This window comes from Delphinus delphis, chromosome 16 (genome assembly GCF_949987515.2).
Source record: "Delphinus delphis chromosome 16, mDelDel1.2, whole genome shotgun sequence".
Lineage (NCBI taxonomy): Eukaryota > Metazoa > Chordata > Mammalia > Artiodactyla > Delphinidae > Delphinus > Delphinus delphis.
The window spans coordinates 2,694,848-2,709,018 of record NC_082698.1 but is presented as its reverse complement, the minus strand read 5'-3'; the positions used below and the strand labels follow the sequence as shown (position 1 = coordinate 2,709,018).

The 14,171-nt window shown below is 41.9% G+C and overlaps 1 protein-coding gene across 6 annotated transcripts in view; it reads right to left on the bottom strand.

Annotated features, from left to right (window-relative positions):
- C16H10orf143 (chromosome 16 C10orf143 homolog) overlaps positions 1-14,171 on the bottom strand; it is a 106,067-nt gene that overhangs the window by 71,296 nt on the left and 20,600 nt on the right. For 5 of the 6 annotated variants that reach the window (XR_009522378.1, XR_009522377.1, XR_009522379.1 and 2 more), the window contains exons 2-3: positions 7,641-7,814; positions 7,480-7,542 (exon numbers count right to left, since the gene is read on the bottom strand). Coding sequence is in view for 3 of the 6 variants with exons in the window: in XM_060033834.1 (XP_059889817.1) it covers positions 7,480-7,542; positions 7,641-7,814 (237 nt within the window). In the remaining 3 variants the exon portion in view is untranslated. Of the gene's footprint in view, positions 1-5,393; positions 6,456-7,479; positions 7,543-7,640; positions 7,815-14,171 lie in introns of those variants that run through there. The other variant, XM_060033833.1, reaches the window with a different exon arrangement.

Sequence of the window (14,171 nt, the reverse complement as noted above, 5' to 3'; positions counted from 1 at the left end):
CTTCAGTTTCACCATGATGGATGCACACATACATCACACCCAAGACTCACCAGGACTTCTCAGAAACACAACGAGGTATAGACAGCAATATAACAACCCCCATGATCCATCACATAGCTTAAGAGGTAAAATATTACAGATACGACTGAAACACGCACCATACCTGAGCCCTCACTCCCTAGGTAGGAATAACCTTCTCATGCTGAACTCAGTCCATCATTCTCAGGAATGTTTTTATTCTTTTAGTTAATATGTATCGACGTTTTACTTGTTGAAAATTGTATCTAAATGGTGTCATTTTCTTCTGTAATTTCCTTTTCTGAGTCCATCCATTCTCACTGCAGTGTGTATTTCACTGAATAAATACAGCCAATTCATTTATCCATCCTCCTATTGATGGACGTCTATGTGGTTTCTGGCTTTCTGCTAAGCAAACAATGCTACAATTATTTTGTACACATTTCCCTGGGCACATCTGAATATGTACCTAGTATTGAAACTTCCAGGCCACAGGGACACCCACCATCACCTTTACTAGACATCTGCTCTCCAAGTCACTATGCCAGGTTATACTGGCTCCACTAAAGTGGACAGACCCTTCAGGTCCACATCCTCACCCACACTTACATCAGCAGACATTTTTATTTTTGGTGCTTTAATTGCACGCCCTTAATTATTAGAGAGGTTGAATCTCCACTTAATATTTATTGGCTGACCGGGTGTCCTCTTCTCTGAACTGCCAGTTCATGTACTTCACCCCTCTGTCTGCTGCTCTCTGTTTTGTGTGTTGCAAATGTGTCCCCTGCTTTATGGTATCTTCTTAAACAGTGAAGGAGCAATTTTGATATGCAACGTCTTATGTGCATAGTCAAATATGTTAGTCCTTTCCCTTTGGGTTTATTAGTTTTTATAAATCTTCCCAACGTCATAAATATATTCTCCTATACTTTCTACTGAAGGTTTTAAAGGTTTCTTTGTTTCGGGGTTTTTTTCCCCCACATTTAGGTGCTTTACCTTTCCCCCACTTCCCAGAATTGATTTTTGTGTGGGGTAGAGATCTAATTTTATCTTTCCTCACATGTGGATAGCCAATTGTCCTGGCACAATTTATAGAGTAACTGGTCATTCCCAGCTGACTTGTAACACATTGTCTGTAATATACCCAGCCGCCATATATGCACTGGAGCCACATTGCTTGGTTAACTGAAGCTCTCAGTTTTATTCCCTTGTCTGTCTGTCTACCCCTAGGCCAATAACACTGCCTTAATTACTACAGCTTTGTAATATATCTTGACATCTGATTGGTGATCTCCCTCACCTTGTTCTTCTTCAAAACTACTTGTCTACAAATGCCTTTCTTCAATTTTGGGAAATTCTCAGCCATTACTCTTTTCAAATCAGATCTTTTCATTATCTTTTTCTCTCCCATATTCTAAATTCCTTCCTTCTAGATTCCCTAATGAACCTTCTCATTCTTTCCTCTGACTGCTAATCACACTTTTTATCTCTTTATCTCTCTTGCTGTATTTTGGATGATTTCCCCAGATAAATTTCCTAGTTCACTAATTCTGTCTTCAACTGTGTCTAACCTGAGAATTTTTTTTCACTTCAATGACTGTATCATTCATTTTTAGAAGTTGTTTCTTTTTTTTTTTTTTAACCTCCCAATTCCTTTTTCATACCATCCTTTTCTGCATCATGGCTCTAATTCTTTTCAAGTCATTTTTAAAATTCTTAAAATATTTACCTTTATAGTGAACTTCAGGTTCTTCTATTAATTCAGATTCTTACAGGTTTGTATTCTCCTGTTTGTTAAGAGTTCCTGACGCCACTCCCCTACTCCACCCCCCAGCCCCACCACGGTAGATTTGTTTACATAGCTTATATCACTGTATTGTGACCTTACGCACAGTGCCAGCTGTTTCACCTCTGAATCCTGTACGCTCTGGATGGTGGAAGCATCCCTCCAGGCGGATTCTGACTTTGCCACTAACCGAGGCCTTAAGGATTTTAATAGTCCGTGTCTATTTTTATGTTCACGCTTTAACTTTTGATTTTTGTAGCACTGAGACAGAATAAACTTGGAGCCCACACCCATGTACGACCGGTACTTTAACTTCTAACCCTCTTTTATGGTATAGGCAGATCTTCAAGGCAGAGAACTTTAGGGAAGGGTCCAAATTCTAGCTCCCACATCTCCACTGGCCAAAGTCTCATCTATCTCTGGACATCAGCATTCTAGCCCCCATGCCCTGGGCCCATTCTACTACCAAACCCAACAAAGGCCAAGACCTAACAACAGCCACAAAGGAATATGTTTGTATCCACTGCTCTGCTTCTCTCTTCACTTATTATATTATTAACTATGTATCTAATGTTTTTATCTGTAGCAGGAAGGGATACATTTGCATTAGCTTAGTCTAACGTGCTTGTAGGAAATCTAAATTGCATTTTTCTTAAAACACTATCTCTTCTGTAAAAATCCATTTCACCGTCTCCTCATAGTATAACATTTTATTCCTAGAGAAAGGTTTAGTTTTGTTCTTCTAGTCACCTGAAGGCTATCTGTTCCTTCAGAGCCTGGAAATGATCTCAACAACACAGTTAAAAATTTTTAAACTCTTTTTCTGGCATCCATATTCAGAGAAAGCATTTACCATCAGAAGTTATATCCAAAGATTCTGGCAGCAGGTCTATTCAAACTCGTCCATTTTGGGATTCACGTCTGGCTACGCTGACACAGCCAAACTCCTCTCTTGGCCAGCTTGTTCTTCCACCGTTTGAATAATTCAACCCTACGTCTCAGCCAGGAAGCTCTCACTGTGTCTGGGAACAACATCCACCTCACACTGTGCTCCTCACACTGTGCTCCTCAGCACCACCTCACACTGTGCTCCTCAGAGGGGTTAGAGCAGGTCGTCACTGTGCACTGTCCGGGAGTGCTGCTGCCACACGGGCTATGAGCACAGGACCAGCCAGGAGAGCGGGAAGAGGAGAGGGCTGCGGTGTCGGTCCTGGGGCCGCCACCTCCCCATCAGCCATGGTGCACAGTGGGCCAGTCACTTAACCCCTGTGGACCTCACTTTCCTTATCTGTAAGGTGACAGGGTTAGACCGGTGACCTCTGGGGTCCCTGACAGACCTCAGGGAAAACGCACAGAGCGCAATTTGATTCCTACAGAATGAGCAATGAAATTCCCGTTGATCCCTCTATGACTGTGTTTCCTTCTCTCAGGACGTAAGAGTAAAGGACTCACAAGGAGTAACTGTTGCTGAAACGGGACACGAAGACCAGCCCACTGCACACAGATCTGTCTTCACCTACAGCACAGTGTTACCTTCTCATCCTCGGCCCTTGCTCCTGCCTGACCCCCGGGCCCAAGAGAGAGAGAGAATCCTGTTTACACCAGCTTCCGGGTCCATTCCGTTTCAGTGCAGTATTTACAGATGCTACAGATGTAGGAAGCAGTGGCTAATAAGACAGATAGGTAAATAAAATAAGGCAAATATTTTAAAGGTCACCCATTTGGAGATAAGAAGTAGTACAAGGAAAAAAATGTATCCATTCAGAATCAGAATAATCATCCCTGGGCTCCTCCTGCCGTCCCTACAGGGAAAACGGAGCCCAGACAACAGCTGGGACGTGCCGCCCACCCCCCCACCCCCCCCACCCCCCCCACCCCCGCCGCAATATCTACTCTCACGTCCCGCCTCTCTTCTTCCCCTCCCCCAACACCACTGTCCGGCAAAGGATTTCCACGTCAAAAAGTGAGTAACATCGAAGCTTATTAAGGCTGCTCCCTTAGTATCTGCCCTCAACACTACCGAACAGGCTGTTATCCAAAATCAATCTGTCGGGGACTGGGAGTGGGGGGTGGTCCACAATACCCAAAACATCCTGTTTTGCATGTTGGCTTTTATGTGGCAATTCACTACCAGCTTGGGTTAAAAACCCAATAACCTGAGATAAATTGAAGCAAAGGAATACCAGTGATGTGCAATACATAAGGCCTACCTTTTTCAACTTAACGCCCAGGTTCTCCACTCTGTGGGCACTCCTAATGCTGAGCCTGCTGGGCAACCAAGACCCACAGGCCTACATTTAAAACTGCAAGGCTTTTGTTTTCAGGAGGATTTGTCCACTCCTTAGATGATTAGCCCAGGTGGGGTCCAGTCAGAAAAGGGAAATCAATCTAGGTATTTCATACACAGGGATTCAACTTCACAAGTGACGGAGGAGAAGAGAAGCCACACAGGGGAAGGGAGGCAAATATTCCCCCAGTAGAAGCCCCACCCTCCTGCAGGCTGGGAGGACAAAGGGAGGAGATGGTGTGACTGCAGAGCCCCGGAGCTGCTCCACCCAGCAGGAGCTGGGACTGGAGGGAGGGGCTGAGAGGCTGCCTTGGGCCGGGTAGGGGAAGGGAGCCATGCCCTGGGAGATGCAGGGGAGACGAGCATGGTGAACGGAGCTGAGAAAAAACAGACAAGTGACCGTCACGCGGACCCAATAAAGTCTGAAGGTGGCCCCTTCCCTGAGGAGCTGTAGAGCATCAGTGACCAGGTACCATTCAGAAAACAGGGTGCTGTCCCCCCAGCGAACATCTTAACTGTTCTTCCTGTAGTTTCCTGCATGATAATGCCCACCCGCTTTCACGCATCTTCCTTTCGTTATCATGGAGACCTCTCCCAGCCTCACTAGGTTTCATTTAATGGGCAGAATCTCCAAGAAGAGCGTGATTTCCATGGCACACTTGGCTGCCATGGACCCCTGTGCCAGGTGGGCTGAGCTGACCGAGGAAGGAAGCTGGCTGCAAGGTGCAGCCCGGCCTTGGGACCACCCGTGGAAGGAAAGGAGCCTGCTAGAGACGGCGACCATCACCCTGCTCCTGGCCTTGCAGCCTGGACGGTGCACAGCAGTGAGGGCAGCCCGCCCCGGGGTCGGGGGTGGACACCCCAAGTGACATAACACCATGTCCCACCACCACAATTGGGGATGGCTTCACCCCAGTTGTCCGTAACATGAGCAGGGAGACTCAGGGTGAAGAGGAGTTGTTTCTAAATAATAACTTGTACTAGGAGTTGAACCTGAACAGTGATCACCCTAAGAAACTGTCAGCAACGACTGAAACAGTCATCCCCACGACAGTGAGCTGGAACAGACCAAACAGGAGACTCGCGTGCCCGCCTGGAAAATGAGTTTGAGAAGGTCTACAGAAAAAGTCCTTGCATAGTGAACAACGACTCATGGTAACAACAAGGAAAAGCTTCGCGGGAGAAAGACAACAGGAACTCAGGCAGCGGGCTTAGACAGCCACGTGAGAATTCAGAGCAGAAGCCATCGATCAGCTGATACCCTGCTGAGGTCAGAAATACCCAGAGAACTGGGATGCAAAGGAGGTTTTCAGGGATAAGCAGCAAACAAGCTGAGAAACACAGGTCTACGTTTCCCGTCAGGGATTCCACACAAACTCCCCAACGTAACCTCTGCTTCTTTGAGCCAAGGTCGCCATCCCGGGTCAGCTATGGGAACTGTGGGCCAGGACAGGGCGGGCTTGTGTGTGAAGTGGGGGGCACACTTGTGAATGGAGCTGTGTGTTTAATAAAGTCTTCTGAAATTTGGAATTGCTGCCCATCAGTGATTTACCGTTAAGCACTTCTCCCTGGGATCTTGCACTTCTAAAAATACTATTTGCTTTTTATTTAACACTGAGCCTTTTGATGTTCTAGAATACAAAAATAGTGTCTTATTATTTTAAAAGCTTAAGAGAGAAACTAGCCATATTATTAGAAAAAGAAGATATATGCAGCTATAGTCTGTTCAAATATCAAGAGGTGTGACTTTTCAAATTCACATTTCAATCTTTATTTACATAAGACTTTTAGAAGTAGTGGGTGTAAATATTAAATCACCCAAGCTTGGGTGAAATTTTATTGAGAATAACTACAAATAAAGGGAAACTGATTTTTTAAAGTCACTTTCTGAAATTTAGATGAAAAGAATATCGAGCATTAACAAAAAAATGATATATTTACATATCAATATAGGTTTTCTGTGCGCAGATTCATCTCCTAGGAAACATACAGAGGCAAGCTTGGGGAATTACAAAGGAAGGAAAACCCTAATCAAATAGGTACTGTTGTTCAAACAGAACATTAGCTTAAATGATCCAATCAGCTGCTTGGGCCAAATTTTTTTTTCTTTAAGCCCTACGTGCCAGAAGACGACCTCTCAGAGCATGAAGAACCCACATTACGTTCCAACTGTTTGCCCGGCAGATGGGGGATTTGAAAGATACATTCCATGGAAATGGGATAAGAACAAGGAAGGTCCTGGTTAGTCACCAGCATCAGTGCAATCTACCCATAATGGGGTCGCACTGTTTACTCGGTAAGTTCAAGTTGCTGGATCTTTGATTTCACCATTGTTCAGGATCACACCACAAAACGCAATACAACCTGCGGAAAGTTCCCGGAAGACAGAGGACAAAAAGTAGAGAAGCACATTGGGGCAGGTCTGCCACCAACCTTTGTCTTCATATTTGTCTGATGACGTCACAGAGTCAGAGGTTCGCGTGGGCGATAACTGACACAGTTCTAGGCCTCAGTTTAAAACAGAGTCATTGCCTCTCACTATAAAACAAGTTGCCTGCAATGCAGCACGTGAAGACTACAGTTTACTGACTCAGTCTTTTGCTTATCAAAAACAGCAATGTGTTTCTCTATAAAGATCTTTAGGGGGCAATCCTGAAAATACTCACACAGACACACACACACACAGACACTCCTGCTTTCTATGTGGAAATTAAACACAATTCTATCTTACTGCAATATGAAGACCGCAAATTTAAAATTAAAAAAACAAAAACAAAAACCAAGAATTACAGCGGTTTCAAACCTATTAACTTGTTTTTAGAACAAGTTCAGAATTAGTAACGAGGGTATCATGATGCTAACGCACACTTTACGATTTTCTGCCCAGCACAGGAGACTGAGAATCTGACTCTGGTCACGTTAAGACCTCCCTTTACTTTGAATTAATGGTGTGAATACTGTGTTTCTCCTTCTGAAATCTGTGGTTTGTGTGAAGTTTATGCAAACATGAAAGAAAAGCTTAAAGAGGGAAAAGAGAAAAAACAACGTTGATTCCTATTTGGATAAGTAAATGAGGTTAGGACTTTTCTCTAAGATGTACTCAAATAACCTCTATTTTAACCATATCCAGAGACCTGTTCCCTTCCCTGAACCCTGTGTTTTAGAAAGAACTTAAAATGTATATTCAATTTCTACTTCCAGTCTGAAGCTGGAAACAAATCAGTCCGCAGCCGGGTAGAAAGCTAAGAAAAGCTTGTCTGCACCTTCTTATTTACATCCCTCATTCCTTAGAAACGTATCTGCTGTTTTTATGAACTTTGTTTTATGGATCTAATATTTAAGGCCAAGTCTATCTTTTATGTCACAGCAAGAAGGTTAATGTACTTACAGACTCCCCCGCAATGCATCTTGGGCAAGGCTGGGCCCAGCTCTTTCCACCGTCCTGAGGAACCTATTTAACAAATCACAGCGGCAGGTGAATCAGAACGGTGGTTATTTACACTTTTCATTAGACATTTAAAGGCTGGTTTGGTGGGAGCAGAAACCTACCCCCACGCTTGGTCGCCCCTGGCCACCGTCTGGCCTCGGTGCAGGGAGGTGGCCTCTGGGCTGGGCATCTGGTGACTCGGGCTCCTTGCTGCCCCAGGATGTGGGCACGCGCACCTTCACCTGGGGGCAGCCCCACTCCTGCGCCGCTGCTTCTAATCTCCTGCATGCCCGTTTCTGCAACAAACAAAATCTCACTTGAGATGGCCTCGTAAAGCACACGACACTCTAATTGAATTTGCTTTCTGAGAACCTCAGCTGCAAAGACAGACCCCTGTGGAGCTGGGAAAGTTTATAGGACATTTGAGGAGATGACTTTAAACTTTATCTTTCGGGAATAAACACCATCAATTACACTTAACCTCATTATTTCTAGCATTGTCTGATATTTACTTAGCTTTACGGATTTAAAATAGTCATTTTAAACAATTTTGGCTGAAACTCTTGTAATAAACTATTGTGACTGGTTTATTGATATTGAAAATGTACAAAACCTATAAATTTTGTTCAAGAAACTGGCTATATGCTTCAATACATTTTGCCTGGTATCAAGGCAAATACTTTCTTAATACAATATGAATAATTCACATGTGGATAATTCTTTGTCTTACTGACACTGAAGAGTAAACTAATTTTATTTATTTCAAAAGTTGCACACACAGCCCATAACTGATAACCTTTGGGAAAGTCAGCATTTGGCTTTTGCTTCTCCATGAACTAAAGATGAATTACAAAAGCAACCCTCCAATGCTAAAGGAAAACGGTTCACTCTCTAAGTGCGAAGACTGTGTACTTTGCAGGATAACGATGTTTTCAGTGACACAGAGCTGAGGGTCAGGACGTCCACCTCTTGCCAGCGCCAGCATTCCATCCTGGGTCCCTGGGCCAGAGGGCGGCCCCGCTGGTGGACAGCTCCCACCTGAGTCAGAAAGCACCCTAGCACACGGGCAGCCTGCACACCCTCTTCAGTCACTGGCAAACCATCGTCATGACTGGTGCCAAATCTGTTCATTATCTGTCCTATTTATTTATGGTTTTCTAAATTGACTTTTTTTTACTTAATGGATTTATCTAATATATTGATAGAAAGCTCCTATCATGGGTTTAGAGTGCCAGGGTTACTCTTCCCTAACATGCCTTAAAACAGATACCTGAGGATGAAAATGGAAAACGTTGACATCTGAGCCCCTTAAACCATTGAGAATAATGTCCTGGGGTAAATAAAGTGTGGAATCCATGCGGCTGAGACAAGGGCAGAGGCAGTCACCCCTCTCCCTACAGTTCTTCCTGAACACCAGGAAATACAGAAAGGTCACAGTCACTTCTGCACTGAACCACACCCTGGGCACAACCTGAAATCAGAGAACACTGACATCTGAGAATACGGCCAGCGAGAAAGAAAAGCCACCAAACCCCAGTGCGGGGTCCCCTCTACTCCAGCCCACACCCCCAGCGTGGCTCCATGCTGAGCAAGGGCAGAAGCTGTGAGCTGGACGGAGCGGGGACGCCAGTGAGGGTGTGAGTGATCTGCCCCCGGAAAACCCACCCAGACACGGCAGCTCGGGGGGAGCCTGAGCCCTGGAGCACAGACTCCGGGCAGGGCCTCCAAAGTCCACACCGTGGAAACAGACGCCATTTAAAGAGGCTCCCCTCCAAACTCACAGGTCCTGAGAGGGAAACAGGCAAATGAGTTGGGGGAGTGCCCCTTGGGTGCTGGGTGGTGAGAAGGAGAAAGAGGGGAAGTTAGGGTCCTGCAAGCCACGAGGACCATAATACCAGGAGCCTCACACCCTCCCCTGTCCATCACCAAAACAGACAGACAGACACCTGCTATACCTGGACTCAGCCAAATTAACAGAAGAACTGCCATTAGACCAGCAATCTTTACAAAACATGCATTAACATAAAAATCCCTCCTGAAAAACAACCAGGAATCAAAAGAAGATTGTAATTCAAACAGTCTAAAAACATACTTAAACGCTCAAACAAACATTTGAAGATATGAAAAACCACCTTGAATTAGAAATGTAAAAACAGAAAGGGACAAAAGCAGGGAGAAACCAGGAGAGACTTGAATGAGTTCACTAAAGTAATGGAAGGAAAAAAGCACAATTATCTCAGAAATGAGGAATAAATTATAAAATGCAATAAGGAGAATAAATTCAAATGAAAATAAAGGGCACTAAAGAAGGACAGGAGCACAACCAAGAGAAGGAAAAGAACATAAAGGAAAAAAAAAGGGTAGGAAAGGAAGCAGTGGAAATGGAAGACAAAGAAGGAATAGTGTTCATAAATCAGAGTTCCGAAAAGAGGAAAACAAAATAATGGAGCAAAGCTAATGTTTAAAACTGTAACCTAAGAAAACTTCCCCAAAACAAAAAAAATGACTGAATCTTAAAATGAAAAGGCTCACAGGGCACCTGGGAAAATTAACCCAGAATGATCAACGCTGAGATATATCCTAATAAAACTAGGAGATTTCAAAGATAAAGATAAAATCCTCAAGGCCCCTGGGCATGCAGATCAATGAGAGTGCAAAGGAACTGGACTGGCATCAGGTTTTTCAAAACCAACATACAAGTAAGATGACAATGGAGAAACATTCTTTTCAATCTCAAGGAAAGAAAATATGAAATAAGAATTTTAAATCCAGCAAGCTGTCCTTCAAATATCAAGATTACAGAAAAAGAGTTTCAACATACAAGAATTTAGAGAATACCACACCCATCAGCCCTTCCTGAGGATTCTACGTGAAGGTAAGCTTTATCTCACCAAGCGATGACTGGGAAAATTCCAGCATAAGGATTTTTTGTAAGCATTTGAAAGTATTTAGATGTACATCTAAGACTAAATTTAAAATAAAGGTGGGATTAGGTCGAAAGACTAATGTGCAAATATTAAATACTCTGACAAAGCAGAAATAATTCAACTAAAATATGAGAGACGAAGGGGGAGGGAAAGAGGAAAAATTCTGACTGTGGGGGCTTCCCTGGTGGCTCAGTGGTTGGGAGTCCGCCTGCCGATGCAGGGGACACGGGTTTGTGCCCCGGTTTGGGAAGATCCCACATGCCGCAGAGCAGCTGGGCCCGTGAGCCATGGCCGCTGAGCCTGCGCGTCCGGAGCCTGTGCTCCGCAACGAGAGAGGCCACAACAGTGAGAGGCCCGCGTACCGCAAAAAAAAAAAAACAAAAAAAAAACACTACGAGAAATTCTGACTGTGTATAGGCCAATACTGTATAAGTGACAGGAGCATATTAAACAATACTGGGAAAAAATTGATAAATCAGACAGTAAAGAGTTAAATGACAAAACCGATTACTAAGGACATTAAAATAGGTTTAAATACAAAACTAATCACTAGAAAATACAAATCCTCCTAAATCCAAAATAAAAAATCTCAATAAAAAAGCAAAGAATACAGATTGCATAAAGAAATAGCAAATATAAGAAAATATACATAATTATGGAATATTATGATAGAGTTGCATGCAAATAAATCAGTCACGTCAAACGTTAATGAGCTTAACTCACCTATTTTTAAAGAAAGGTTTTAAATTTGGTTCACAAAACAAGACCCAATTATATGCTGTATACAAGAGGCACACCTAAAATAAAATGATTTTGAAAGGCTAAAAATAAAAAGAATGGACAAACATATACCAGCAAATGAAAACAGAAAGAAGGAATAGACCAAGTAGATTTCAAGCCACAAAGCATTAAATACAACAGAGGACATATTTAATGCTAAAAGCCATAGTTCACAGTGAAGACTTAATGCTCATGAACATCTATGCACCAAACAACATAACCACCACCTTTACGAAGCAAAGACAATACAGAGATACAAGGAGACAAAATCATGCTAATCATAGGAGACTTAATACACCATCCTCAGTACAAGGCAGAGCAAGGGTTCCAAAAAGTAAGAAGAAGACAGAAGATCTAAATGGCGTTCTCAATCAAGGTAGATCTTACGGCTATGTACTGAACTTCATACCCTGATAACACAGAATCACATTCTTCTCAAGAACCTACAAGGAAAACACTACCTATCGGAATCTATGCAATGGATTTAAAGCAGTTATCAGAGAAAACTTCATTATACTAACATGTTACCAATAAAAATGAAAGAATAAAATTAATAAAACCTCAGCTCATAAAAACTAGGAAAAGAACAACACAGTAACCCAAAAGAAAACACAAGGAAGGAAATAATGGAGGGAAAAGCTGATTAATGAAGTAGAGGGTTTTTTTCCATCGAAAAACAGTAGATGTAAATCCTGGGGAGTTGGGGGTGGGGAGAGAGGAATTAACAAAACAGACAATCCACTGGCTAACTTAACCAAGAAAAAAAGGGGAAAAGCACAAATACAGAAAATAAGAAATGACACAGGGAAATAAAATGAAACACAAGAAATTTTAAAACTCGTAAGAGACTATTTTGTAGATTTCTATACAAATGAATTTGAAAATGTAGACAAAATGGATAACTTCCTAAGAAAATTCAGATGACAAAACCTGACCCCATCAGAGATAGGAAACTTAAACAGATGACTGCCATAGAGAAAAAACCAGAAAGGGTTTTGAGCAAGTACCCCACAAGAAGCACCAGGACCAGCCAGTTCCACAGGGGAATTCCACTAAACTTTCAAAGATCAGATCATTCCAGTGCACTACACAGAAATTATTCCAGAGCACCGACAAGGAAGGAAACTTTCCAACTCCTTTTATGAAGCATGTATAACTCTGATAAATCAGATAAACAGAACAAAGAAAGAAAACTGCAGACCAGTATCACTTATGAATTTCAATGCAAAAATATTACATAAAATATTAACAAATAGAATTAAATATCACATTAGGCAATCACATATCATGACCAAGTAGGATATTTTTCTAGAAATGAAAGTTGGGTTCAGTATTAGGAAATCCATTAATATCATTCACTGTATTAATAAAGCTAAGGAAAAAATAATATTATCTCCATGGATGCTGAAAAATCCTTTGACAAAATTAAAACCCATTTATAAAAACTAAAGAAAATAGGAATTGAGTGTTATATTCTTAACATGGAAAAATATACATAGCTTAATCCTAAAGCCAGTATCTTATTTATTGTAAAAAGACCAGCAGCATTTCCACTAAGATCAGGAACAAAGCAAGAATGCCCAGTCTCCACTTCGGTTCACCATTGTCCTAGAGGTATTATGTTACCCAATAGAGTTACAGAATGGCCATCATCAGAAAGTCTACAAATAACAAATGCTGGAGGGGGTGTAGAGAAAAGGAAACCCTTGTACCCTGTTGGTGGGAATGTAAATTGGTACAGCCGCTATGGAAAACATTATGGAGGTACCTTAAAAAAATAAAAGGAGAACTACCATATGACCCAGCAATTCCACTCATGGGTATATATTTGGAAAAAATGAAAACTCAAATTCAAAAAGATACACACACCTCAATGTTCACAGCACCACATTTACGATAGCCAAGACATGGAAGGCAACCTAAGTGCCCGTCAACAGACAACTGACGTAAGAAGATGTGGTGTATATGCACAATGGAATATTACTCAGCCATTAAAAATATCAAAATATTGCCATTTGTAGGAGCATGGATGGACCTAGAGAATATTATGCTTAGTAAAGTAAGTCAGACAGAGAAAGACAGATACTGTATGACCTCACTTATATGTGGAATCGAAAAAAATATTACAAATGAATCTATATACAAAACAGAAACAGACCCACCAGATATAGAAAACAAATTACCAAAGGTGGGGGGGAAAGTAGGAGTACTGGATTAACAGAGACACACTACTGTGCTTAAAATAGATAAGCAACAAGGATTTACTGTATAGTACAAGATATTATACCCAATATCTTGTAATAACCTACAAAAGAATACAATCTGAAAAAAGAAATTTCACAAGTACACCTGAAACTAACACAATATTGTAAATCAACTATACTTCAATGAGAAAAAGGAGGGGTAGTACTGGTGATAAACAGACAAACAGACCAATGGGACAGAAGTTCAGAAAGAAACCTGAATGTGTATGAAAATCTGGCATCTCGAGCCAGTGGGATAAAGATGGACTCTTTAATACATGGTGCTGGGACAACCGGGCAGCCATTTGGAAAAAGATAAAATACAATCTGTATCCCATACCACATACAAAAGTAAACCTCAAATGGATTAGGGAGCTAAATGTAAAAGAGAAAAGAAACTATAATTCCTAGAAGAAAATGCGAATAGATGCTTCTTGAACCTTGGTGTAGGGAAACACCTTCTAACTATGACTCAAAATCCAGAGCAACAAAACAAAAATGGATAAATTTGACTATTTAAAAATAAAGATGTCTGCAGGGCAAAACAAAACCAAACCCTAAACAAAGTAAAGAGATAACTACAAGTTGGAGGGAAGTATTTGCAGCATACACCACAAGAGAAGAGCTAATAACCCTAATACATGAAACTCTCATAAAAATTGAGGGACAAAGAACCAGAAACCCAAGAGAAAAATAGGAAAAA